Genomic DNA, 26,987 nt, shown 5'->3' with positions numbered 1-26,987 from the left:
CAGCCAGAGGGGCTTAAGGAAGGGACAGTTGCGACTCCCTGACTCTGCCATCTTATCAAGAATCGAAAATAACATTTGCTTAGATTATTATTTTAGATATTTGCCAATATCTCATACTGTACTGTCAGAAGGAGCCTGCTTTCTTCCTAAGATCCTAAGACTTGGGAGCCCAGATGTGACAGCCTGTTCCGTGGCTGGGAATTGAAAGGGCCGGGATGCATGCTTTCTTTTTCTAATTTGGAAAATTGAAAACTATCAGAGTCAAAAGTCAACAAATACAGCAATAAACACGTGATTTCCTATTTAACCTGCGGTGTTTGGGGTTTCCAGCATCAAACAGATTGTAGGTATTTAAAAAAAAATATAGGAACAGCTGTGTTAATTTATTATAGTTTTATCCTAAGTGTGCTTAATTGTTTCAAAATAATGTTCATTGCCCCAGCTGGGAAAAGTACAAGTTTACTACAAGGGAAATCAAAGACATGTAACATATTTGATTTATGGCTCTACAAGGAAAAAAAAAAATACATGAGCAAGGAAGAGTAAACAAGGGATTCTGGGTAAGCTTTGATACTTCTTACCTAAATAGTACTTGAACTTGTATTTCTACCTGGCCCCCACTCCCCAGACTTGGACATCTGTTTTGTAGTTCGCAATAGCTAAAGGGCCACCTTTAGGACTGTTTGCTTGGAAGCAGGATTTCAATTTTATGTAGAGAAAAAAATGACAGAATAATCATTTCATAGCCAATTAGACATCAACTCTTAAAGTACGGGGGCCTCCAGAGGGGCCATTGGAAGATCCAGAAAGAGGTATGAAAAGAGAGGAGAACATTTATTGAGTAATAAGTGTTAGTACTTAGTAATAAATAGGATGATATTTAGTACCTATGCCAATTATTTCTACATTTTGGAGGTGAAGAAACCAAGACTTGGAGAGGTAAAGGGGCTTATCTAAGACTACAGAGTAAGAAAAGGAGCCACGTTGCAAATTCAGATTGACTGAAATCCTAAAATCCACCTCCACTCATTACAGCGGTTTACCTATGATGCCTCCTGTTGTTACTGAAATGGAACAAATGGAATTTGGGTGCACATGTGTTAATCTTCAGTGCTCTCTCTCTCTCTCTCTTTCTCTCTCTTTCTCTCTCTCTCTCTCTCTCTCACACACACACACACACACACTATTTAGAAAAAATACCTAGAGAAGACTTTTTCAGGAAGGTGAGATCCTGAAGGCACAGATGTGAGCAAAAGCCCAAGTTGTGGAGGGATGGCTAAGGTGCTTGGCATGAGAACATTTTATTTTGCTCCTGAGAAAGGGATGAAAGCAAAAAATGCTGGAAAAATCGAGCAAAACTGGGGATGGAGACCTCTGGGACAAGAGTGGACTTTGGGCCCCTTTATACTGAAATCTCATTCCCTAGCTTTGGGGAGTGGCCCTGGCAGGGAGCCCTCAGCCTGCAGCCCCACCGGGGAACTGCTCTCGTGCCAGGGCACATGTCCCCTTCTGTGGTCCTCCAGCCAGTGACTGGTGGGCACAAGGTTCTCAAGCTCAGCCCCCTCAACTCAACTTGAGACAGTTTTGCAAGGTCGTCCCAACTTCAGCACATCCCATCTGGTCAGCGAGGCCTTGCTGAGACAGTATCATAGCCCAGATTCTCCCTCTGCCCAATTCGGCTTCCTTCTCACCCCCAACAACGTGTACAGACCCAGACAGCCAGCCCCAGTGCCAGAAACTTTCCCTGGAAAATCATCTCAGAGCCTGCTTTCCAGTGAGTATATCTGCAACAGGTGGCTAAAGAGCATTTCTTTAAGAACAGGGATGCCTAAGTGACTAGTTTGAAGTTGCTTAAGTCTTTGTGACATGAAGCCTTTATCACTGGCTTCCAGATCTTCAAAAAAGCCTGCTGCCCTCTCAGACCATTTGGTTAAGGGAAAGGGATAAAGAGGTTAGATTTTCAGTCTAGACCAACATGATGCAGAATGGGGACAATGGAGACAGAAGATGAGATATTCAGAACATGTAGGGATTTGCAGAACTCCCAGGAAGGCTGTGAACTATCATGGGACGTGGGTTTAGGCCTTGAACCAAAGGTGCCTAGACCTAAGAGGCAAGAACAAACTGGCTGACATGTGGGTTGGCAGTTAAGAGGCTGAGCTTTACCATCATAGAAAGGGACTAAGTCATTCCTGGGCCAGGGAAGTGGATGTAACAGGTCCACGTGAGGGAGAAAAAAATCATCTGAGCAGGGCGTGGACCCGTCCAACCTTTTGGAGGAGCTGAGCCCCTCCTCTGAACCTCCTGGCTGTTGGCTCCACTCAGGAGGCACTTGACCTTCTCCTCAGTCTGTGAATCATACTTCAAGTGTCCAGTCTCCTTAGCTAGGGTGTAAGGTGTCTCCCCTGTTATGCGCCTCACAGCACTTAGCACCTCACATAACAGACTCTTAAGAGAAACCTAATTAATTGATTGTAGACCTTGACAGAGCTGAGCAAGAAGTCTGACCAGCTCTGTAAAGATTCTCTTAAACCTCATATGTAGATTTGAAACCAGTGCTCTTGGGACGAGAAGCCCTCATTTGCTGGTCACCAGCTTTCCTTACATACAAGTTTTTTTTTTTTTTTTTTTGAGATTGAAATGCTGGCTTCAATCAGCAGTTCCTTCAGAAGTGCTGCTGCCTGACACTGACCATTTACTAAAGAAAGGGAACGTCGGAAGCATAACTAACACCTCTTCAATGAGATTTGGAAAGTGAAAAAGAGAACATCACTTCATCTATTTCTACATTGAAAGGTCATTTCAATCAGTGAGATAGAATGAGCTTTATTCACGAAGCACTTGGAAATCCTGAAATTGTATTAAATACATATACTGGACAAAAGAGAAGCCTAGTCTGAGAGGATGAGATGCAGTCAAATATAGATACCAAATACTCATCAACTCAGAAAAGCATGTGAGAAACAAACAGGGCCAAGGATTTGATGGCGGCAGACCGAGCCTGGAAGCTAGCTCTGGCCTTGGGCCTCACTTGGCCTTTCTGTAGCTCCAGATCTTCCACCTTTAAAGTGGGGTGGCAAATACTTACAACTGCAAAACGAGAACGAGTAGGTTTTAGAACATGACCACAGGCCTGTGGAAGGCTTGTGGTTTATAAAAGGCTCTTTTAGAGTTCCTGATGGGACCCACGTTTTTGTATCACTTGGCTCCCACTGGCACCATCCGGCCCTGGTTGTGGTTAGCAGCACTCGTCTTGGAATTAACCATACTTCTATTCCAAACACAGCCTTGCCATGTCCTAGCTGTGTGACGGTGGGGACGCTTCTTAACCTCCTGAAATACAACCTCTTTATTTATAAAATGGAGTCTTGCCATCTCACAGGTAGGTGGTGAGAGCTGCATGTGGCAGAGGGTGTCTTAGCTCCCTTATTACATCTCTGTGCATTGAAAGCAAGCTTCTAAAAAAAAAAAAAAGAAAGAAAGAAAGCAAGCAAGCTTCTCTTCATATAAACATTGCTATGGCTTTGGTCTAATTCAGAAAACTGAGCTGATACTTTTACAAACCTCACGCAACTCCATCTTGGAAGCATTTTTAGCAAGTGCTTAGTCCTCCACCATCATTTTTACAAGTAATTGCTATTGCACGATGAGCTGTATATCAGGTTAATGAGAAGGACAACAAAGGTCGTGGGCTTCTCATCTTCAGTTTGACCTTCCTAGGTCAAGGTCTTCTGTGATTGAAAATGACAGAAAAATTTCAAGAACTTCTGAGCCAGTTAGCGGAGACTGAACCAATTACTATGTTTAACCTCAAGGTTACTATAGAACCTCAAGGTGCCTTCTGCAGCTTCTAAATAGTTGACTTTACCTCCCCATCACAGTACTCGGCCAGGGCTGTGCTCTGACCTTTCCAAACAGCTGACATGAGAGCTCAAGAAATGAAATTGGCAGGAAACTCTCCGTAGCCCTGCAGCACTCAAAGAAAGCTCTGCAACCACTGCAGCTAACACAAGATCTAGTGCCATCTGGCCAAGGACAGGCCTCTGTGATACACACACACAAATGCATTAACCAGTGTTGAGTATCGAAGTGGCTGTGTCGGGTGTACCACACAAGTAAGTGGTGAGTGCATCCCGTGAAATACACCAGGGCACTAGGCAGCTCCATAAGAAATACCTTGCTTTCCACCTTCTTCAACAAAGACTATATATATATATATATATGCTCTTATGGGGGAGCAGTGCCCATCTGGGCATCACTACACTGACTCCAGGTGTTCATCAGCTAAGACCACTGACATCAAAATCAACAGTCCTGGAAAAGTGTTCCTCCTACATGTTAGGGAGTTAGGGCATCATGAATTCCTTCACCTCATTAAGATAATTCACACAAAAACCACGGGCTAAATGTCTAACCCCTGTCCCCCCCCCTCCAAAGTATCACTTTTTGTTAATCCATGTGAGCAACACCATTGACTCCCAATAAACAATGTTGCTGGTAAAATGGGTTGGAAAATTCAGCTGAACCCTGAGACCAAACGTGGCTTCTTCCCTTTCACTCCAAATCTAGATTTTTGAGACATTTTCTGTACTTGACTCTCAAGTGTTTTTGCTGACAGAGATGAAAATACAACTTCCTAAATTCCAAAAAATATACCAAAAGCAAAGTAAAAAAGTGAAAGACTACATTTATAAGAGAGACAGAGAAAAAGTTTTGGAGGGGGGGGGGATGGTGGAGAAGGCAGAAAAAGGAGGGGGGTAAGGTAATAGAAAACATAAAATGCAAGTTTGATAACATATGCTGTGAGGAAACCAAAAAAATAGGCATTTTCATACATTGCTGGCTGGAATGCAAAATGGCATTTGGGACTACCTACAAGAATTATATATGCATTTACCTTTTGATCAAGCAATCCCATCTCTAAACATTTAACTCAAAGATAAACTGGAAATAAAAAAGCTGAATGCACAGGCTATTCATTATAGTGCTATTTGTAAAAGCTAAAGCTGGAAAAACCCATATGTCCATCTAGGGCACAGGGCGAATGAACAGCAGTCCATCCACACAAAGGACACCATGGAAGCTGTGAGAACACTACATACTACTATGAAGTAAGGATACATTGCTCTAGGATACATTGCTAAGTAAAGTAGACAAAACTGTGTATATAATATGCTACCAATTTCTTAAGAAGTGAGAGATAGGGTGTCTTTATTTGAATATATTTTTCAAATGAAAGGATGGTCCATAATTTTTTTTAGATTATTCCCTTTTGGAGAAGAGAGAGAATAGGATAGGGAATCAAGGATAGAAGCTATCTTCTTTAAATATACCTTTTTATGGATTTGACTTTGGACTCATGGAACCTCTTTACATAATTAAGAAACAAAAGTAAGAAAAAAGCAATTTCTAAATATTTAAAACAAATAAACCTTGATATACCCATATAGAGACTAATGATTTGGCTAAATATAGATGGGTTGCATGCATGTGAGGAAATTACTGAGGCAAAGGAAAGAACCAGGCAAAAGAGCTATAAAGAGAAAAGTACTTGGAGCTCACACACAGGGCCAGGAAGAGTGCCTCTTCATACTTGCCAAAATGTCCTTTATTATTAAGCCTGACAATTCACTGGCCATTAGGTAGAGTATACAGAAGGGTCTCACCACAGTAATGTGCAATAATCAGCTTTAGCTTAAAGGCAGCCCTGGTCCTACATGACGAAGCTCAGAACTAAGACCCAAAGGTATCAAACTGTTTCCCAGGAACTTAACTGAATCCTAAAACAAAGTTCAAGACTTGCTGGGATAACAAAAATAACCAGCACCAACAAAGTCAAATTCACAAAGCCAGACATTCAGTCAAAGATCACCAGGAATAACAGGAAGTAGAAAAGTATTACTTAAAATTAGGAGACAAAATCAGATTCAATCAAAACCAACCCAGAAATGATAAAATAGATATATATTTATATATAATGAAAATATAATTAGCAGATGAGGACATTAAAATAAGCTGTATTCTTCTTGTTCAAGTAGCTAGAGGAAATATTGACCATGTTAATCAAAGACATGAAGATATATACATTAAAAAAAGACTCAAATCAAACTTGTAGAGCCAGACTACAGTGTCTCAGATGAAAAATACACTGGTAATAGTAGACCAGACATTGCAGAGGAAGAGATTTGTTAAGTTGGAAACAGAGCAATAGAAACTATCTAAAATCAAACAGAGAGAAGGGGGGGAAAAAGGCTTCAAAAAAAGACCAGAATATCAGTGAGCTGTGAACCACTTCAGGAAGCCTGATATATGTGTCATTGTATTTTTCAAAGAGGAGACACACATCCACACAGACAAATATTTTGTTTTTCCTGTGCCCTGTTGCATGAATTGTCAATGTAGAGGTGAATTAGAGCTGTGAGCACAAAGAGCTGCCATCCCTCTCAACAAGGAAATTTCTTCAGCCAAAAGTGGCTATTTCCCTTCAACTCCAAAATCTAGACTTTGAGACATTTTTCAGGACATTGACTTTCCCACTGGAGAAATGGGCTCAGAAGCTCCCGGAGACCCTTAGGCTCTCTCCACGGGTGCCCATTCTCAGGCAGAGTCTTAGTCAGGTGGATCCCATCCCTAGAACTTTGTCCCACTGACAGGACAGTAGAGTCCACCTCTACCCCCATGGTTCCCAGGCATTAAGGCCTCTTGGCCACTCCAAGAACCTGACAAATCCCTGACAGGGAAACCAGAAGTTCCTCTTCAAAGTATCCTGGGTAGTGAGTCCCTCTACTGGCAGGCTTAGTGAGTCCCCAAACCTTCAGGACAACTGCTCATGACATGTCTGAAACTATACCCCAAACCTGGCTCTCCTTGTGACAATTCCATGGAGAACAGAGGAATTCAGAACTACTACAAGGGTCTCTCATATAACTATTCATAGATCTAGGTCTATATCCACAACTACCATCCAGTTACAATTGGGGCCTATGATGCTAAGTGATGAGCCCACTTATATAATATTCTGGAAAAGATAAAACTATAGGGACAGAAAATGGATCAATGGTTGCCAGGAGTAGGGTATGATGGGAGAAATGGGTTACAGAGAGGAAGCACAAGGAATTTTTAGAGGTTCTATAAACTTCTATAGAAACTAGTCCACACGCACACACACACACACAAAAAAAAAAAAAAAAAAAAAGAAAGAAAAAGAAAAGAAAAAGAAACTAGTCCACAATCTTGACTGTGGGGATGGTTATATGACTATACGCACTTAACAAAATTGATAGAACTATATACCAAAAAAAGTGAATTTTATTGTTACACATTTGTCAAAACTCATAGAACTAATACTAAAAAAGGTGAGTTTTTTAGATATAATTGTATCTCCCTTAATAAAAAAAATAGAAAACAAGTAAAAAAAAGTCTAAAAAACTGAGGCTTTAAAAACATAAATATATTTTTATATATTTGGCTTTTATTAAGATGGATCCCAACTCATACTCTGGTAACAAACTTACCTCAGGGTGAAATCCTTTGGATTCAGTGCTTCTCAAACTGTAATATATCTCCAGAGAATCTATTAAAGTGCAGATTCTAATTTAGGAGGGGTGAGGGCAGAGATTCTGCATGTCTCAGAAGCTTCTAGATGATGTTGATGCTGTTGGTCTATGGACCACACTGTAAGTAGCAAAGCTAAGGACTCTAGTGAGATTACTTGATATAGAAAGGCCAGGAGAACTATTCACTCAGGTTGAAAAACACCTTTGTGGCATGATACATTGGCCTGTGTTGGTTAAAGGATTGATCCCTTAGCAACAGTGTGTCACCTACTATCTTCAGAGCTGGAAGCTGATCAACTGCACCATTCTGGAACCAGGTCTGGAATCAAATACAGCTAATGGAGGTAAAGAAAGCTCTTGTCAACAGAAATCCAAAAACCCCTCAGGGCAGAGGAGAAGCTTCAGGAGACTTGTGAAACCACAGGGGCCCATAGAGCCACAAAGGCTCTTCCATCCATCCATCCATCCATCCATCCATCCATCCATCCATATATGAATAACAATCTCTCTTCAAGTGTGCATGGAAACCACTTAGAAAGGAAGTCAATACTGATTTCTTGTGATTCTGCAGACTTTCTAAAGACTATGAGTGGCACCACCTAACAGCTGCTGAGAGCTCAGTGCTGCCTGTGCCCCCAGCAGGAATTTTCATCTCTGGAATGGTCTCCCAGCAGGAGTTAAAAAGTAGCTGTGACAGGAAACTGAGTATTGGAGACTGATGGTAAATGGCTGGTTTTTATATTCAACAACTTCATAACACTTTCCCAGAGAACTGGCACTTCTTTTTGCATGCTTAAAAAAAATACCACTATATAAATATCTTCACAGCTTCTTCGCCCACAGATGCCCTTAGGTATAAAACATCACTTAGCAGACTAACACATGCCAATACCTTCAAATACTTCACTTGGGGCTTTTCAAGAGGAAGTAACCACATATATATTGAGAGTCTCATTGTAAGTTGTTAACATTTACCGGGCACTTACTATGTGCCACGAACTGTCCTAAGTGCACTTCATACATTCATGATCTCAACATGACATCACCTCACAACAACCCCATGAAGTAGGAACCTTATTGGCTCTTCTTTACAGATGAGAACTCTCAGGCACAAGGAGGCTGAGTAACTTGTTCAAGGGCGCACACTAGTAATAATAAGCAGTGATATGAACTCCAGCAGTTGTTGTCTTCCTGCCCCATACCTTCCCCCTCCTGACCAGTATGTTAGGGTCTGCTCTATGCCTGCCACTGCATATAATAGTGTTCACCAAGCCTCAGGGTCTCCCATTTGGGAGAACTTGAAGAAACATGGCATTAGGATCAGCACATATTATTCCCCAATTTCCTTAGAGCGCTTTGATTTCTCACAATAGGAGATGATGAAGCCACTTGCCTGATACCCGTAAACCATCACACAGTAAACCTCTAGAGGCATTGATGACTGAGTCAGAAGGTTTGTTCTTCCCTGGACCTTACCTTACTTATGTAAAGATGGGGAAGACTGTGAAGGGAACATGTTTGGGAGGGAAATCAGGAGTTCGAATGGACATCTGAGTCTGACATACCTCACATACATCCAAAAGGGAGATGTCAGAGAGCAGGTTCAAATTCACATATAACTGAAAAATTAATGGATGACAAAATATGGTGAATGGGACTCTTCTAAGAGTAACATGGGATAATAGTTGGGAGTAGAGATAAAACAAGGTTTACCATGAGTTGATCTTTGTTGATCTGACTGATGAGTCCATTGGGATTAATAATATTATTCTACTTTTGTATGTCTGTAACTTTCCAAATTAAATTTTTAAAAAATCAGGAGAGGAGCCTGGTTGGCACAGTCAGTTAAGCGTTTGACTCTTGGTTTTGGCTCGAGTCATGATCTTAGGGTAGTGAGATTGAGCCCCACATTGGGCTTGCACTCAATGTGGAGTCTGTTTGGGATTCTCTCCCTCCCTCTGCCCCACCCACTCCTCAAATAAATAAATAAGTCTTTTAAAAAATTCGGGACACAGTATCACTTATATAGGATATCATACAAAATGGAAAACCTAGATCTAATCATAAAGGAATACCAGACAAAGCCAAATCGAGGGACAGTCTACAAAATAACCTACCTGTACTCTTCAGAAATGTCAGTGTCATGAAAGATAACAAAAACTGAGGAACTGTTTCTAAATAAATGACACCAGAGACACATAACAACTATATGTAATGTGTGAAACTGGCTTATATCCTGGATCAGAAAAAAAATGGTATAAAGGACATTATTTAGTCAATCTGAAGTTTGAATGTTGATCAGTATATTACATAGTATATATTGATGTAAAATATCTTAAATTTAATCATTTACTGAGGTTATGTAAAAGCATGTCCATATTCTCAGGACTTTCACACTTAAATATTTAAGTGTGAAAAATCATGATGAATAAAATTTATTCTCAAATGACACGGTAATAACAATTATAATAATGTATAAATATTTGTATATATTATATAGATATGAAGTGAAGAGATTATGCAAAAATGTTAACTGGTGAATCTAGGTGAAGCATATTCATTGCACTATTCTTTAAACTTTTCTATAGGCTTAATATTTTTCAAAATCAATTTTTAAAAAATTAACATGATTAACCTGATGCAATTAGGATCCCTAAAATATACCCCTTGCATTCCTTATAGTTTTTTTTAATAAGAAGCTATCTTCTTTATTCCTTAATGATAGGTACTAAATCCTTGATACTTAAAGCCCCTTGTATGTATCAGTTTTATCTGCATTATGTCACTTCCTCATCACCATGGGCCCTGCAGGTGCTCTCCAGCCTTGGGGGTACCACTGGTGGAAAGCCTTGGCTGAAGAATATCTTGTTCAGTCACAGTCCCTTCCTAGGAGAGCCCACATCCATTGCTTGGTTGGCCTGGGGCTATAAAGGTCTGGCCCTCTTGTCCCAACTCAGGACAGCTCTGCAGGGCCATCCCCACTTCAGAGCTCTCCATAGGGTCCACTGTCACAGCCTGATGTGTCCCTGTGCCCAGTCCACTTCCTTCCCCTTCCTTCTACATGTGTTGGCCTCATGAACACTCCCTCACAAACCTCCCACACAGTAATCCCCATCTCCAAGCCCACCTTCCCAGGGACCCAACTGTGGCAATAATATTATGACCATTTTGCAGATGAGGAAACCTAACCTTTGAAAAATCACTTGCCTAAGATCAGAAAACCAATTATTGGTGAAGCCATGATTGACTCCAAATCTATTGTTCTCCAGCCTCCCCTCCCTTCTATTTACCTTTCCAAATCCTACCTCTCTATTAAGGACAAGGCCAAGTTCCCACTTCACCCAGTGGCCTCTTTGACTTTTCCTTTCTGACCTCGAAACTCTCACCATCTACTCCATTTGGCACATGGCCATGATCCCACTTTTCTTTAAAAAGTGGCTGTTCTTAACTATTACTTCATCTTACAAAATCATTGTGTGGTCATTTAGCTTTCCACTTTGAATTTTGGTGCTTTCTCTGCATTGTAATTTCCCTGGGATAAAGGTAATTCATCTCTCGTTGTGTCCCAACACTTGTGTCCACATGTAGAGCAAACACTATATTACGGTGCAAAGAATGTGAAAGAATGGCAAGATCCCCTCTCTTTTGGCTGTGTTCTGAGTCTTTGAACAGGACACACCACGACCTCAAAAGATACTCAGCCCTATAGCCTCAATTTCCTTTTCGTCTTTTCTGGAATGGTATGGGGCCTTGTTACATGGGATACGAGGGGACGGCAGGTTATTCTGCCAAAGAAGCAATACCGACCACGGGGAGGGAATCCACACTGCACTAACCCGCATTAAAACATAAGCCAGAAAATACCCAGTTCAAATTCAAATTCAGTCAAGCAACAAGGATGGAAAAAAAATACTAAAATGAAATCACCAGAACGCATCTTTGCCATTTATTTTGCCAAAACTACTTTCATTTTAATTATTTAAAGCATTTCATAATACATTAGCAAATGGGATGTTGGGTACTTTGCAAGAGTAATGAAGTCTTAGATCAAGCATCTGACAATACCACATTATTAAATTTTAAGAGCAAAATAGTTGAGTAGCTTTTCTTTGAAGATTATCAGAACTGGGAGATTAGCAAAGGCTTCTCCACAGTCTCCTAGCAAAGAGAAGTGGAAGCAGGCAGAGGCAGGAAAGTTTAGTCCAAAATCCCTCTTCCTTCCAGTTCCTGGGCATCACTTTGTTGCCATGGTAAACTCTGTTACTATGTGGCCACTCAGACCTAAGCAGGACTTGAAACAATAAGTATCTAAATACATTACTAGCTTTTGGTTTAGAAATAATTTCCAGTACTTTTTTCTCCTTTGCTTTCAAACATTAAGCTGTACGATGACGTGTAGTGTTGCAATATAAATGTGAATCGATTGAAAAATAATTTTTGCCAAACTTTCCTGAGTATGCATTTTGCCAAACTTTCCTAACCATTCACCATCAGTATAGGAAGTCGATTTTAGAAAGAAGTTTCTGAGTTGGAACATCTGTAGGTGGGGTCTTCAAACTTTAGAGCCCACGGGCCAAATCTGTGGCCTGCCACCTGTTTTTGTACATCTTGTGAGCTAAGAATTGTTTTTACATTTTTAAGCGGTTGAAAAAAATCAAAATAATATTTTGTGATACCTGAAAACTATACAAAATTCAAATATCAGTTTGAAACAACGTCTTATTGAAGCACAGTCATGCTTACTTATTTATATATTACCTAAGGCTGCTTTTTAAGAAAGATTTTATTTATCTGTTTGAGAGAGAGCATGTGTGCTCCCAAGCAAGGGCAGGGGCAGAGGGAGAGGGAGACTCCCCACTGAGCAGGGAGCCTGTGGGCTCAATCCCAGGACCCTGAGATCATGACCGGAGCCCAAGGCAGACATTTAACTGAGCCACTGAGGTGCCCCTAAGGATGCTTTTGTTCCAACAGCAAGGCTGAGTAATTGTGACAGAAACTGTATGGCCCACAGAGCCGAAACTATTTACTATCTAGCCCCCCACAGAGAGAATTTGCCAACCTCAATCTAGAGACATGAACTGTACAGGAAAATTTAGACTAGGAACCTGGGTGTTTCTTCTTTGCCAAGAAGTCTGTAACAGGTGCTGCCTTTATTCTCTAGGGCTGCTATAAAATACCATAGACTGGGTAGCTTATCAACAACAGAAATGTATTGCTCACAGCTCCGGAGGCTGGGAAGTCCAAGATCAAAGCAACAGCATGGTCGCCTTCTGGAGAGGACCCCGTCTTCCTGATTCAGAGCCAGCGCCTTCTCCTTGTGTCTCCACATGGCAGAAGGAGCTAGGGAGCTCTCTGGAACCTCCGTTATAAGGCCCTAATCCCATTCACAAGGCCTAATGATTTAAGCACTTCCCAAAGCCACCTACTAATACCCTCTCCTTTGGAGGTTAGGGTTTCAACGTCTGAATTTGGGGGAGGCTGGTGGCAGGGGGTAAATGCACATTCAGACCTTAGCAGCAGTTTCTGAGGCAGATTCAGGCCTTTCCAACTGAATTTTTACACATTCCATTCACCTTTGCTTCTAGAAAAGCATCGCTGTTGTTTTTGTGGAGACCAAGCGGAGCAGCGCTCCATGATAGGACAGGACTCTTTGTCAATATGTTCTAACACTCCACTCTCCTAGGGGTCAAGCAGCATGCCACTTACTCCTTCATGTGTTTCATCTTGGTCCTGGCCACTGTGCTGTTGAATGTTGCTGGTCCCGGGGACATGTCTGGAGCTGTGCTGGTCATGGTCCTTGTGTCTGAAAAATCAATGCACAGGCCTCACTGACTTCATCAGCCCTCCAGCAACTTGGAGGAAACATTCAAGGGCAATCAGAAAACAGAAGTTAATCCACCTTTGCCACTAGGTAATGCTACATTAATTAGAGATGAATTCAATTATGACATGCACATTAAGGAGATTTATTCCTAATGACAAGATTATTTATAGTTTTAATATGCACAAGGAATTCCAGGACTAAGCCTCTCTCCAAAAGGATTATTTAAACAGAACACCATTATTTAGAAGATGGGCTTTATACTAGAAAGCTCGAGGGAAACGCATCTATGGCCAAAGCAGCCTCCGGCAGTCTCTCTCAGCAGGTGTGGTATTTGCTTCGATGACTGAGACAGTTTTTCTAATAAGCTTAGTTTTCCCTTTATCTTAATCCCACACCTGAACATTGCTTTTTTTGCAGCGGAAAGCAAGATGCTGACCGGAGCTGGTGGGCAGTCATCTGCAGCCATGAAGTTCAGCAGAATAGAGCAGAAAACCAAAACTGGGTTCAGGAGGTAAAGCGTTGTTAATGAGAGCTGCAGTTAGGAAATCTGCTGAGAAAGCTACAGGTCCTCCCGATATGCCCCGGAGGCTCTTACAAGGCATGTTGGAACTGAAGGCAAAGAAATAGTCCATCAGCTGAAACCACACTACTTCCCACTAAGAAGCTAAGGTGGGCCCCTGAGCGAGGGCTGGGGTCAACCAGAGTTGGGTTTGCATGGTCATTCCTGACTGGGATAGAATATTCCTCCTATATTCCTTACATCCCCGACTACGTGCCTCACACTCCATCAGGAGAAGACATTGAACGCTCTGATATTCATTTATAAATTATATCCACGTAGTTGCCCCAGAAGGGACTCGGGCTGTGATACTCCCACTCGTCCCACCTGATCTCTTATAATATGTGACTGTCTGATTTAGGGACCAGATAAGGGACTGAGAGCCAATTCTCATCTCACATATTAGTACAGCTTTCTTCTGATATTTTTAAGTTTAAAAAATTAAATGCAAATTCTAACATTCCTCAGATACACCCTTTTTTTGTACACACCCCCCCCCCCTTGGAGGACATGTTTTGAACTGTTTGCTCTTATGGACAGCACCGAGATGAACATTTAACTCTTCGTCAGATCTCCTCTCAGCCTCTATCCCTAGATGCAGAATTATCAGATCAACAGGTACGAATTCTATAAAGGGCACATTCACAAATAGTTAAATTAACAACCTGCTCTTCCTGGTACATCACCAGTTACGCCCCCACGTTAAGACACAAGTGCCAGTGACTGATTGCTCTCCTTTTGCTCCCTCCTGGAGATTACCCCCCTTCCACATCCTGAGGCCAGACCTGCTTCAGCCTTCCCTGGCATCAGACAGAAGCTTTATTTCAGCTTTTCCCTCCCACCAGCTCTGGCCAGACAGCTGCTTCTCCCCAAGGAAGGCTTCTGTGAGGAGGAGAGATGCATGGGGGGGGGGGGGTCATTTCATGTTCTTGTCGGTTGCTTTTTATAATCATCTTTCCTAGATCCTGAAGTTACTAAAACAATAACCACACCATGCCAAGTAAAACGCAAGCTCAAAAACCAGTTCTGCCAAGACTGAAAAGAAGGTGCTGCTTTCCCTTCTCTTCCAGAGAGCTGGCAAGTCCTGAAGACTCATGCAAATAAAGGTCAAAGAAATTTCCAGAAGAGTTGCAGTTTATTTTAATGTGGCCACTCTTCCCCTCAGTAGGGCTCTCAGCACTGATGGGAAAGATGCTAAGCCGTGAACCCAAGAGTAGAGAGCAAGGCAAACAACATTTCAAGCACCGGGGCTGGCAAAGCTTGGTGCTCAGACCAATTCCTTTTTTAGTTTTTCTTCTTGGCCAGGCTTTTTCCTCTCCATCCCACCTTTCACCATGAATAGCAGTTGCTTTATGTCAAAGAAAAGGACAACACATTTAGCAATCATGATGAAAACGACTGGGCTAGAAGCACAGACTTCACCTTATTCAATGAATCCCAGGGTCACTGAATCCCAGAGTGTGTTCTAGACCGCTGCTTCTCAAACTTTAATATGAATCGCCCAGAACTCCTGTTAAAATGTAAATTCTATCTTGGTATGTGTGGGTAGGACCTGGATTCTGCATTTCTAAGAAGCTTCCAACTGATATCAATGCTGTTGGTCCTGGGGCCACATTTTGATAAGGCTCTAGACTGGCCAGCAACATAATTTGTGAGGCCCAGAACTGAATGACAGTGCAAGGCCCCCTGTTCAAAAACAAGAGAAAAATTGATTTCTTTCTTCTGTTTCTCTGGACTGTCATGGTGTTTTTTTATTGGGCACTTAATATTCTCCCTCAGAACTGGGATAGATACTCTCAAGGAGGCTGAAGACCCTTGCAGGGGCTCAAGGGCCCCACCCGACCCTGATCCTCCCCTACTGTGCATATGGCCTCATAGGGAATGGAGGGTGGTAGGAGCCGGGTAGTTAGGGAAAGGATGGTAGGGAACCCTTCTCAGGGAGGTGGCTGGAGGCTGCGTATAAGTGAGGTATCAAGTCCCTAGCATAGGTCCCATTGTCCCATCAGACTTCACTCATAAAACACAAATTCAAAAATAAAATTATTAAGAATTTTATTGAACTCCAGGTTCAAGGCCTCTTTCTGAGCCTGGGACACCATGCAACTGCTCTGGTTGCAGGCCCATGAAGCTCTGGTTCTAGATCTCTTCTTTTTCAGATGTAAAAAATAGATGAATCCATGTTGATTTTCTCAAATTAATATTCTCTTTATTAATTTCAACAAAATATCCATAGACTTGGAAGTAGTATGTATGTGTAAGACACATAATATTAGGTGCATTTATGGATTCACAAATTTCCCAGGAGAACTATATACCATCTCCCTTCCCAAGGAGCCTTCAGGCAGGAGTTGGAAGTGGTACCTTCCCATGAGTAAGTCTGCCCCTCACTTTTGCTACACTTCCATCTTTTTTCTAAAGAACAGTGGATCTGACATGAAGCATTGCTTAGACAGCACTCTTCTCCTTTCAGTTTCTAAGACAGAAGAACGTGCACCAACCAGTCATCAAACACAGCTTATACCTATGGTGATTTTTAAAAAGTGGGTATGTGTACATGCAAGGGATAGCCAAGGTAGATTTTTCAAAAAACAAAAAACTCTCTGACTAGTCTATTACATTAGTGGTGAGTTCTGAAGATACCTGACTCGGGTGCATCTCTGTGAAAAGCCCTGTGGCACGTGTTCAGTGGCTCTGACTTTGGTCTCAAACCAGAGAAGAGCAGGGGATCCAATGGCAACCATGTCCTACTTTCTCCTACCCACTCACCGTGTGGGCTGTGTGTTCCTTAGAAGGGGACTGTGATCCCATTAGAATAAAGGGAGAGTGACTATGGTCATGCCCTTGGAGAATACCACTGTGCTCACAGCTCAAACCACAGGTCAGCATCAAAACACAGCATCCAGACATTTTGAAAAGAAGGTGGTGACAGGAAATGTAACATGGAACAATCTGAGCTCTTGCTTCCTTTCCTGCATCCCCAACAAGGCCTTCCCTGGGACAAGGAGGACCTGTGGCACTAGGGAAACACAACTGCAGACAGATGCCACTTGGCAGTTCTGTTGAGTCTCCTTTTGAACCAGCCACACTCTTTCCTCCTGTCATGGAGCCTGGGGTCTATCTCTCTCACATTCTCTTGCCCTCTCCTCTGGGCCCTGTCATGGTCAGCTCTCTGCCATCCTCCTTTCCTTGATCCCATCCTTCCACGGCTCACCCCAGCTTTCTGCCCTAGGTTCCTGTACCTTCTTATCTCAGATGTGGGACTTATATCTCAGTACTTAGGCTTATAGTCTTTTAAAAACTTTATTCCTATACAAATTCATCCCAATTCATCATTAACAACAACAACAGCAACAATAAAGGCTAACCCTTTTTTTAGTAGACAAGCGCCAGGTGCCCGGTGCTAAGCATCTTACCTGTATCATGTCATGTGAGGGTCCTGTGAACTAGGCGCTGAGCTTTGAGACAGTAACTTACCCATGTTCATACAACTGACACAGTATGTAGCTGCACTCGAAACCAGGCCTTGTCTTATTCCACGGTCCTAGATGCTGGCTACCCTACTTGAAACTTCCCAGAATGCATATCCACTCTACGGCAGCCACTGTGCTAGGTGTTGGCTGAGGTGCTATCTGCCAGTTGTGCTTTCTAACACTTGGAATCACAGGGATAAATCTATTCCTCTACTCCCCTAACGCTTTCCCAACTAGTTAGTAAGCTTCCTGATTGCAGAGATTTGTCCTGTTCACCTTATTTTTTTTACTTCTTAATCCATTTTTCAGTGTACAATTCAATGGCATTAAGTACATGCACCATGGGCAACTATCCCCGCTACATATTTCCAAAACTTCTGTATCACTCCAAACAGAAACCCTATGATCATTAAACAATAATTCCCCCACTTCTCCCCTAAGTCCCTACAAACCTCTAATCACTTTCTGTGTCTGTGAATTTTACCGTTCTAGGTACCTTATATAAATGAAACCACAGCTTACGTGACCTTTTGTATCTGGCTTATTTCACTTATTTTCAAGGTTCAGCAATGCGTGGCATGTATCAACACTTCCTTTCTGCGGGTAAATAATATTCGTTGTATGTATATATCACATCATGTTTATCCATTTATCTGTTGATGGACACTGGAGTTGTTTCCATCTTTTGAGTTTTACGAGTACTGCCGCAATAAACATTGGCATACAAGTATCTGAGTACCCATTTCTGTCCTTTTGAGAATATATCTAGGAGTAGAATTGCTGGGTCATATGGTAATTCCATATATAGCTGATTGAGGAGCCACCAAACCGTTTTCCACAGCAGCTACACCATTTACCTTCCCACTATTAGTGTGTGAGGGCTCTCCACATCTTTACCAACACTGTTATTTTCTGGTTTTTAAATTATAGCCATCCTAGTGGATGTGAGTGGTATCTCGTGGTGGCTTTAATTTGCATTTCCCTAAAGACTTTTCATGTGGTTATTGGTCATTTATATATCTTCTTTGAAAAAAATATCTATTTAAGTCCTTGGTCCATTTTTAAATTGAGTTGTTTGTATTTCCATGTTAAGTTGTAAAGTGTAATATAGATATTAAACTTTTATCTGATGTGTAATTTGTAAATATTTTATACTCTGTTCATCTTTGTACCTCTAAAGTTCATCTCAGCATAAGACATGTATCATATTAAATTTCTACCTCAGTATTTTATTCTTTTTTGTGGGGGGAGGGTCGATTTTTCATATTTTATTGGCCACAGAAGAGGGGGCCTCTAGGTCACTGGAGGTGCTCACAACTTTTTCAGCTACTCCAAGCTTGGGCCATGGGGGTCCTAGTAGTGGCTAGGCACATTGGATACATTCCCATAATCTCAGAGGGGTACTGGATAGTTGTAGGGCTTGACCTGGTTGGTCATGGTGGTGTATTTGGTGAAAGGGCTGAGGGTGGGCAGAATTCTAGTGAGGCCTCTGACTGGTGAAGGACGCAACCAGCACCAGCTCCTTGGCCCAGGCATCCTTGAGGAAGGCAGTGAGTCTTCTGGCCATTTTGGTCACGGTGGTGTCCTACATCTAAGTATTTTATTCTTGATGCTATCATAGGTGGAATTGTTTTCTTAATTTCATCTTTGAAATGTTCATTGCTAGTGTATAGAAATATAACTGGTTTTAGTGTATTGATCTTGTATCCTGCAATCTTGCTTCACTTGTTTATTAGTGCTAATAGTTTTTAGTGGATTTTCTATGTACAAGAGGATGTTATCTACAAATAGAGATAGTTTTATTTCTTTTTTTCCAATCTGGATGCCTTTTATTTCTTCCCCTTGACTAATTTTCCTGGCTAGAACCTCTAGCAGAGTGCTAAATGAAAGAGGTGAATGAAGTCTTTGTCATGTTCCTGATCTTCGGGGGGAAAACATTCGTTCTTACACCATTAGGTATGAATTAGCTGTAGGTGTGTTCAGAGATTTCCTTCATCAGGTTTAGGACGTTCCTCTCTATTCTTTGTTGAGTGTTCGGTTTTTTTTTGTTTTTTTTTTGGGGGGGGGGGTCAGGAAAGGATGTTGGATTTTGTCAAATGCATTTTCTGCATCTATTGAGATAATTATATCACTTTCGTCCTTTATTCTCTTAATATATTGTATTTCATTAATTGATTTTCTGATGTTAAATGACCTCATATTCTTTGGGTAAATCCCACTTGATCCTCATGTATAATCCCTTTTTTAGATGTTGCTGGGTTCATTTTAGTAGCATTTTGTTGATGATTCTTGCACATATATTCATGATGGATATCGGCTCATCCTTTTTATTTGTGTGACATCTTGTGATATAGTCTGGTTTTGGTATCAAAGAATGGCCTCAAAAAATAAGTTGGTAAGTGTCCTCTCATATTCCATTTTTTGGAAGAGTTTGTGAAGAATTGGAATTAATACTTTGAATATTTGGCATAATTCACCAGTGAAGCCTTCTAGGCCTGGGCTTTTCTCTACTGGAAGTTTTTAGTTTACTACTTTGATCTACTTGTTAAAGGCCTATTCAGAGTTCTTGCTCTTGACTCAGTTTTGGTAATGTGTTTTTCTAGAAATTTGTCCATTTCCTGTAAGTTACCTAATTTGTTCGCAGTTTGTTGTTCATACTATGCCCCTTAAAATCTATTTCATTTCCTTAAGAGTAGTAGTAATGTCTCCCTTTTCATTTCTGATTCATGAATTTGAGTCTTCTTTCTTATTTTTTTGGACATTATTGGCTAAAGATTTATTAATTGTTTATCTTTTAAGGAATTTTTGATCTTGTTGGTGTTCTCTATGGGTCTTCTAGTCTTAATTTCATTTATTTCCACTCTAGTCTTTATTATTTCCTCCCTTCTGCTTGCTTTGGGTTTAATTTGCTCATTTTCTTATAGTTCCTTAAGGGACGGATTATACTTTAGATGCGCAAAGGTAGGAGTTAAAGGTAATTTAAATAGTAGCCTAGCCATGATCCTTAACCCAGAAATAGCTTGCAATCCACTGGGGAAGACAGGATATCTGTCTAGATAATCACCAGGGTGTCACTTTGTACATATACATAAGACACTATGCTACAAAGAGGGGTATTGAGGGTCTGTGGAAAAATGTACTAGCCGTCAAGTTAGAGGACCACAGTTATTGTTCTAGTTCTATTCTCACCAGCTACATGGCTCTCAGGCCACTTTCCTGAGCCTCAGTTTGCTCACTTTATATTTAAGTGGTTTCACTAGACTGAGGGCCTTCTCTCAATCAGAGCCTTCTATGATCTAGTATAAGACATCTCCCTGGACCTCTTGTGAGGTGGTATTTCCTCGGGAAGGCAACACCAATACTAACAACAACAACAATGCAAAGCAACCAAAAGGATCAAATATTAAGAGGCAAATGGTTGGGACCAACAATAAATTCTCCAGGCACCATAAGACATCAGGCACAATCATCCTGAAGTCATTCCCCACCTGAAATACAGGATGATGAGGATTATAACACTTGATTCTACCCCCTGGGAATGTTTTGACAGTGAGATGAACACAAGAAGATATGATGAGAGAGTAAGTAAGCAACTAGAAGCTGTGTTTCGTGAGAGTGCAGAGCACAGTTCGTAATAGTTAATATTGCTGGGATTCCTCCTACTTCTATGGTCTCTTACCAGCAGAGCTATTTTCCCTGAAGGAGTGACAGCTTGATGACATTTCACCAGCAGAGAGAGATTCTTTTCTCATTTCCTCCAAAATTTCCCTTTACATGTTTACTTTACTTATTTACTCCTCCCAGCTCAGTGCCTAGACAAATGACCTTGATGGTAAAACAAAAACCTGCATTTGCCCTCCCTGCTAAATATCCTGCCACGTGGGTAATAAACTGCTGATGCAGGGACTGCAGGGCTGGATATTTTGGCAAACAAGATCCCCCTTAAGCACCTGGGACATTGCTTACTCAGGAATCCTTGCAGACACTGCCCTTGGTGCATAGTACATACAGAATGTTTCTCTCCTACTCTTTTACTCTCACCTGTCCTGCAAGTGCCTCAGGAATACTCCAGAAACACAGTTACCCTTCTTGGCCCAAGTTATTGCAAAGGCATGTCCTCATGAACCATATTGTTCCTGCTCTTTAGAATGGCACCTGATGGAAGATTTGCCAATGGGCTGACAAACTTCTTCTGTCAAAAGTCAAGTGGTAAATATTTTAGACTTGCAGGCCAAACAATCTCTGTTGCAACTACTCAACTCTGCTGTTGTAGCATGAAAACAGCCATAAGCAAGAGGTAAATAAATAGGCATGGCTGTGTTCTAGTGAAACCTTATTTATAAAAACAGGTATTGGGCCAGATTTTGCCTGTGAGTTGTATGTAGTTTATCAACTCCTGGCCTCAATGATAGAGAAACTTCATGATTCTGGGTTGGAAGTGACTATAGACCTCTTCATGCCAAAATTATTTCATCTTACGGATGGGGAAACTGAGGCCAAGAGAGGTTGTGAGGCTTGCTTGAGGTCACAGAGCTATAAGAAAAGAGGCTGAGTCAGGACTAGAACCATGGCTTCCTGACTGCCAAATGTGTGATCTTTCTAATCCCTCACAGAAGTGACACATCCAGATAAGGACTTTCAAGAGCTGATTTTGAGAAATCAGGAAATTATCAAACAAAACCCCTCCTCCAAAGGTTGAAATTTGGGGAAAACATTACATCTGTCATCTCATCTCTCTACCTCTCCAGATGATGGTTCAGGGCTTATTATGAAGGGCCACGAATGAGTAGGGCATGTGAAGGCCATCCTACTCTGCTCAGAGGCTTATCTGACCCCCATCTTTGTGAACATTTTTCCTTGAGCTTCTCTTGTGACGACAGTGGGTCTCAGGATGTCGATTAAATTGCCTAAGAATCTGCGAAGCAGGCTGCTCTGTCTTCACTATGTTACCTTAACACCACCAACGATTTCAAGAAAGGAGCTATTCCCCAGCTGCCCGGAGCACTGTACACAGCCAGCCTCCAGCTGTGGCCCCTTCTGGACCTGCCTCAGCCATAGAAGGCTGCCTTGCCCAAGAGCATACCCTTCTCATGTGGCCCACATTTAATGACTGACCATAGTAGAGGTAGAAAGCTTGGCCATTTTGGCTCATGCAGACAATTCTGTTAAGTCCAGAACTCCCCATGAGTTTGGGCCAGGATTGTCAGGACAGCATCACTGCACTGTCCTCCCTCTGCCTCACCCTACTTCCTTCCCCTCCTGTCCTCAGGACTCTCCTGAGGGCACTCCCAAATAAGCATCCTGCCCACCCGACTTCATGTCAGAGGCTGCTTCCTGAAGAACTCTCGCCATGACACATGGGTACTGGGTTTGGGGAGAAGTGGGGTATGAGGTGATTGTCTTAGTGACATGAACAAGTTGAGCATTAAACAAAAGTGATAGTAAAAATACCGATGTAACCCTTTAGCCCTCCCCTTGAGCAATTCTTTCAGAGTACTATTCCACAGGCACAGGATGGAAGCCACCACCTAGAGAAGTTGTTGCCAACCATGCAGCAGCAGCTGTGCCCAAGCCAAGTGCCCTGAGGAGGCTGGTGAAGAAAGTAGTCAGGAGGAAAGGAGATGGCCCAGGATACAACAACCTCCAGAGGCTCGCAGTCGTAAGGAAGCTGGGGCACACTTAGATGAGCACTGTGAGCTGCCATAGAGTCCTGCCTCTGATGTTTGCTACGTTACAAAACTTCTGTGACTCAGCTTCCTCATCTGGGCAAAAAAACCTGTGCACAAAGCTTCAGTAAGGCTCAAATGCAGTGATACACAGAAAGGTGCTCTGTTGTTGGTAGAGAGACCCAAGATGAATTTCCACTGCCTCCCTTGACCCCACAGCACCCACCATAGTGCCTTGCACAGGACAACTTCCCAATAGCACCCCACTGTCTCCACCAAAATTAAATTAGTTGGGAAAAAGTGGGTCAGCTTGGGAAAGAAAACCTGCTACTCATAGGGGAGATAATAAATACCAGAAGATGGGAAATAAACTTTCTATTTTTACTACATGGTTGTTTCACACAACAAATATTCAGCTGAACGATATGGAAGATTAAAAACAACAGGAGTTCAGGGGTTTGCAAATGCTCATTTCCTTTTGAATGTACCAGAAGAGGCCTCTAAGAATAGAACCTATCAGTACAAAAAAGAAAGAAAGAAAAAAAGAAAGGAAAGAAAAGAAAAAAAGGAAGGAAAAAAATAGTGTCTGGGTTTTTTAAATAACCAATTAAATGCGGATACAGGTTGAGAAGAGATTTGTGGAAGCCAGATTCCAACTTCTTCAGTTGTGCTTACCCCATGGAGCCAGAAGCCAGTATTTGGGGAGTTTTATTATGCTAAGTTGCCAATATAGAGAATCCTAGCTTTAGAAATAAAATCTGCTTTTTTGTGATGGCAAGTTGGGCTGATTCAAGACTGACTAAAATACTTAAGGTAAATGCATCAGTGCTTCCCTGTTCTTTTAGTAGAAAAGAATCACATAAGTCGTCCGTGTTTATTGCAGACAAATTAGAAAACACAGAAGGGAAAAGCTGCTTAAGAGAATAAGAGAACCATTACTAACACTGTAGTGTTTCCAAATACACACACACACACACACACACACACACACACACACGCATATGTATGTGTGTGTATCAACTACAGCTTTGTACACTTTGTTACTTTATAACACCCTTCATGCCAGTGAATATGTGACTACATCAACATTTTAATAAACTGTAAAGAACTTCTTTGTTCTAGAAGATATACTAGTCCCCATTTCTAGGCATTTATCTTGATTTTAATTTTTCACTATTGTAAGCGACACTGCCATGAAAACCTTTGTATATTTATCCTTACACCCAACTCTATCTCTTTAAAATAAGTTTCTAGACAAAGACTTACTGGGTCAAAAATATTTTGTTCTTTCAGGTTAGTGTAACCTAAACGTTGAAACAAAGTCTTTTTCTGGGTCGTAAATACCACTCTCTTCAGTGGGGTTATAAATATGTTAAAATTGAATGAGGCACCTTTATTAAAAACTTGATTCAATTGATCAAAATTTGTCAAAAATCATCATTTTCTTTAAAAAGCCACAGCTGGAAGTGAGAGCACTCTCTTCCCTGATTTCCTAGCCCAATGGATCTCAAAGTACATTGAGACCAGCAGACCAGACCAGACTGGACCAGCAGCATCAGGATCACCTGGGAATTTGTTTAAAATGCAGACTCTCAAGACCTACCTCAAAGGTTCTGAAGCAGCATCTCCAAGGTAGGGCCCAGCGAGCTGGAGATTTTGATGCTGCCCACTCATCTTCGTTGCTGTTCATTACTTCCTGCCTGCAATTCTAGTCATTTGGTCTAGAGATATTCATACCCCGTAATTACCTGGAAATTCCTTGAAAATATGAACTGTGAATCATATTCCTTTTTGTATCCTACCACAGTTTTGTGCCAGGAAATGCTCACAGTAATTGATTTGTAGTTAAATGCAGCCTTACTCACATTTTCAACTTTTCACATCAATAGCCTGATAGTAGTTCTAAATGAACTAGAAAACTAGAAATGAAACTCCCTCTGCCTTTACACACCTTTACTGACCCAGACAGAAGTGGCCTCAAAAATTAATTGGTGCCCAGGTGGCTCAGTCAGTTAAGTTTCTGCCTTCAGCTCAGGTCATGATCTTGGGGTCCTGGGATAGAGCCTTATGTCAGGCTCCCTGCTCAGCGGGGAGCCTGCTTCTCCCTCTCCCTCTGCCCCTCCCCCCTGCTCATGTGGCTATGCTCCCTCTCTCTCTCTCTCTCTAATAACTAAATAAAATCTTTTTTTAAAAAAGTATATAATTACTGCCAGAAAGAACCACTCAATATTGTCCCTTTCAGAACAAGTAGTCTCTAAAGTTCAAATGGCCAAGTTAATTTGGTCTTTTACTTGGCCCCAGGAGCAGCCACCTGACCCAGGAAAGCACAGCAATGGCCATCTGTGCCACATGCAATCAGACATACCTGAGAGCATTACCGAGCTGCTTCTGGGGCTGAGGTGGATGACAGAGGGTCTGTGTCTCTACCACCTCTTGTCAGGTGAATGGTGTGGAACTGGGGTCCCAACTGAGCACTCAGCTAAGCAGAGCCAGGATCAAGTGTCTTAGTTCTGCAAGCAGGCACTCATTCAATGGAGTTCACCCCAGCTGGCACAGCCATGGCCCTCTATTCAGGACAAGTTCTCACCTTTTATTAGTGTCGACCCTGACAATTGCTGTCTGAAGCAAATGGCTCCCTCTACAGTCAGCAACACAGAAGATAAATTTAAAAAGGATTCTCTTGAATCATCATCTACTGTGAAAGCCAAAAGAGATGTTCCCACAAAACATTGTAAGGGCCATCTCTCCCTCCACATCTCTCAGAACAAGAAAGTTCATTACTACAGTAGATATTTATTATTATGTTTGGCCTCACTTTCTTCTTCCTTTATTAGAAGAATCTTCTACTTTGTGAGACAGAGTCTGGCTCCCACTAAAGAAGCTAAAAATACTGGATACTCACTACTTTCCTAGCCTCCCTTATTGTAGGCACATTGTGTAGACACATGATCAGCCTCTGCCAATGAGACACATCCTCTCCAGACTGTATATCAGAGTTGGTAATGAGAAGGGGCAGAGATCACATGGAATCCATCCAGGTAGGCCTAGGGCCGGAGTGGGAGCCATAGCCAGGTTCCCAAGGTGGCAATGGTAGCCAGTCTAGCAATAATGCTCAATGTCCAGCATTAGTGGCCTTGAGGATTTCCAAGCTGCCATGGGAAGAGGCCCATGTGAAGGGGACTGAGGCCCTCCACCAACCTGCTGTTGTATGAGTGAGTCATCCTTCAGATGACTGTGGTCCTGATGATGTCTGACTATAACCTCATGAGACCCTGAGCAACAGCTACTTTTAAATTCATGACCCACAGAAACCATGAAAATAGTAAACTATTATTGCTGTTTTCAGCTAATAAGTGTTTGAATACTTTATTATGCAGTCATATATATGCAATATAGGCACTGACTTTGGTGAAGCGTTAGGAGAAGAAATGAATATATGAATATATGAAGACTATCTCTGCATTTACCTTAAAACCAGTTTGAAATCACTGTTGCTGCATGGTTGCTTTAGAACTTAGTAGTAGGGGGGAAAAAGGTATCTTTTAGAAATGGATCAATGATCTTAAAACCCACATGGGAGAAGAAATGTCAGAGGATAAGAATATTTTGAAAAAATTAGAAAATTGGAAGATAATTGTCCTATCAGACATTAAAACATTCCATAAAGGCAGTGTAATTAAAAATACTCTAGTATTGACAGAAGATTAAGCAGCAAGATCAGTAGAGCAAAATCGAATCAGAAGCAGACAATATCCAGGAGTTGTGATATGACAAAAAGGGAATTTAAATTAAATAGAGAAGAATAATTCCCCTGGCATAAAAACTATGAAAATAAGACAATAATAATCCTAGAAGAAAATTTAGGAGTCCATATATAAGAGTCTCTTTAAAACAAACCAAAAGAAAGCTGGA

General features: G+C 41.6%; 1 protein-coding gene and 1 pseudogene across 18 annotated transcripts in view; both read right to left on the bottom strand.

The window, feature by feature from the left end:
- The window catches only part of NEK11 (NIMA related kinase 11), a 253,722-nt gene that overhangs the window by 40,868 nt on the left and 185,867 nt on the right, over positions 1-26,987 (bottom strand). For 14 of the 18 annotated variants that reach the window (XM_035705157.2, XM_049099933.1, XM_049099937.1 and 11 more), the window contains one exon: positions 13,263-13,359. The exons of 2 other annotated variants lie outside the window; for them this stretch is intronic. In XM_035705157.2, coding sequence (XP_035561050.1) covers positions 13,263-13,359 — 97 coding nt within the window. Of the gene's footprint in view, positions 1-7,866; positions 7,892-9,150; positions 9,176-13,262; positions 13,360-26,987 lie in introns of those variants that run through there. 2 more of the 18 variants (XM_049099941.1, XM_049099940.1) reach the window with 2 other exon arrangements.
- LOC112661187 (NADH dehydrogenase [ubiquinone] 1 alpha subcomplex subunit 3-like) lies at positions 18,721-18,976 on the bottom strand (annotated as a pseudogene).

The sequence above is a fragment of the Canis lupus genome, chromosome 23 (genome assembly GCF_003254725.2).
Source record: "Canis lupus dingo isolate Sandy chromosome 23, ASM325472v2, whole genome shotgun sequence".
Classification (NCBI taxonomy): domain Eukaryota; kingdom Metazoa; phylum Chordata; class Mammalia; order Carnivora; family Canidae; genus Canis; species Canis lupus.
This window is presented reverse-complemented; position numbering and strand designations above follow the sequence as displayed.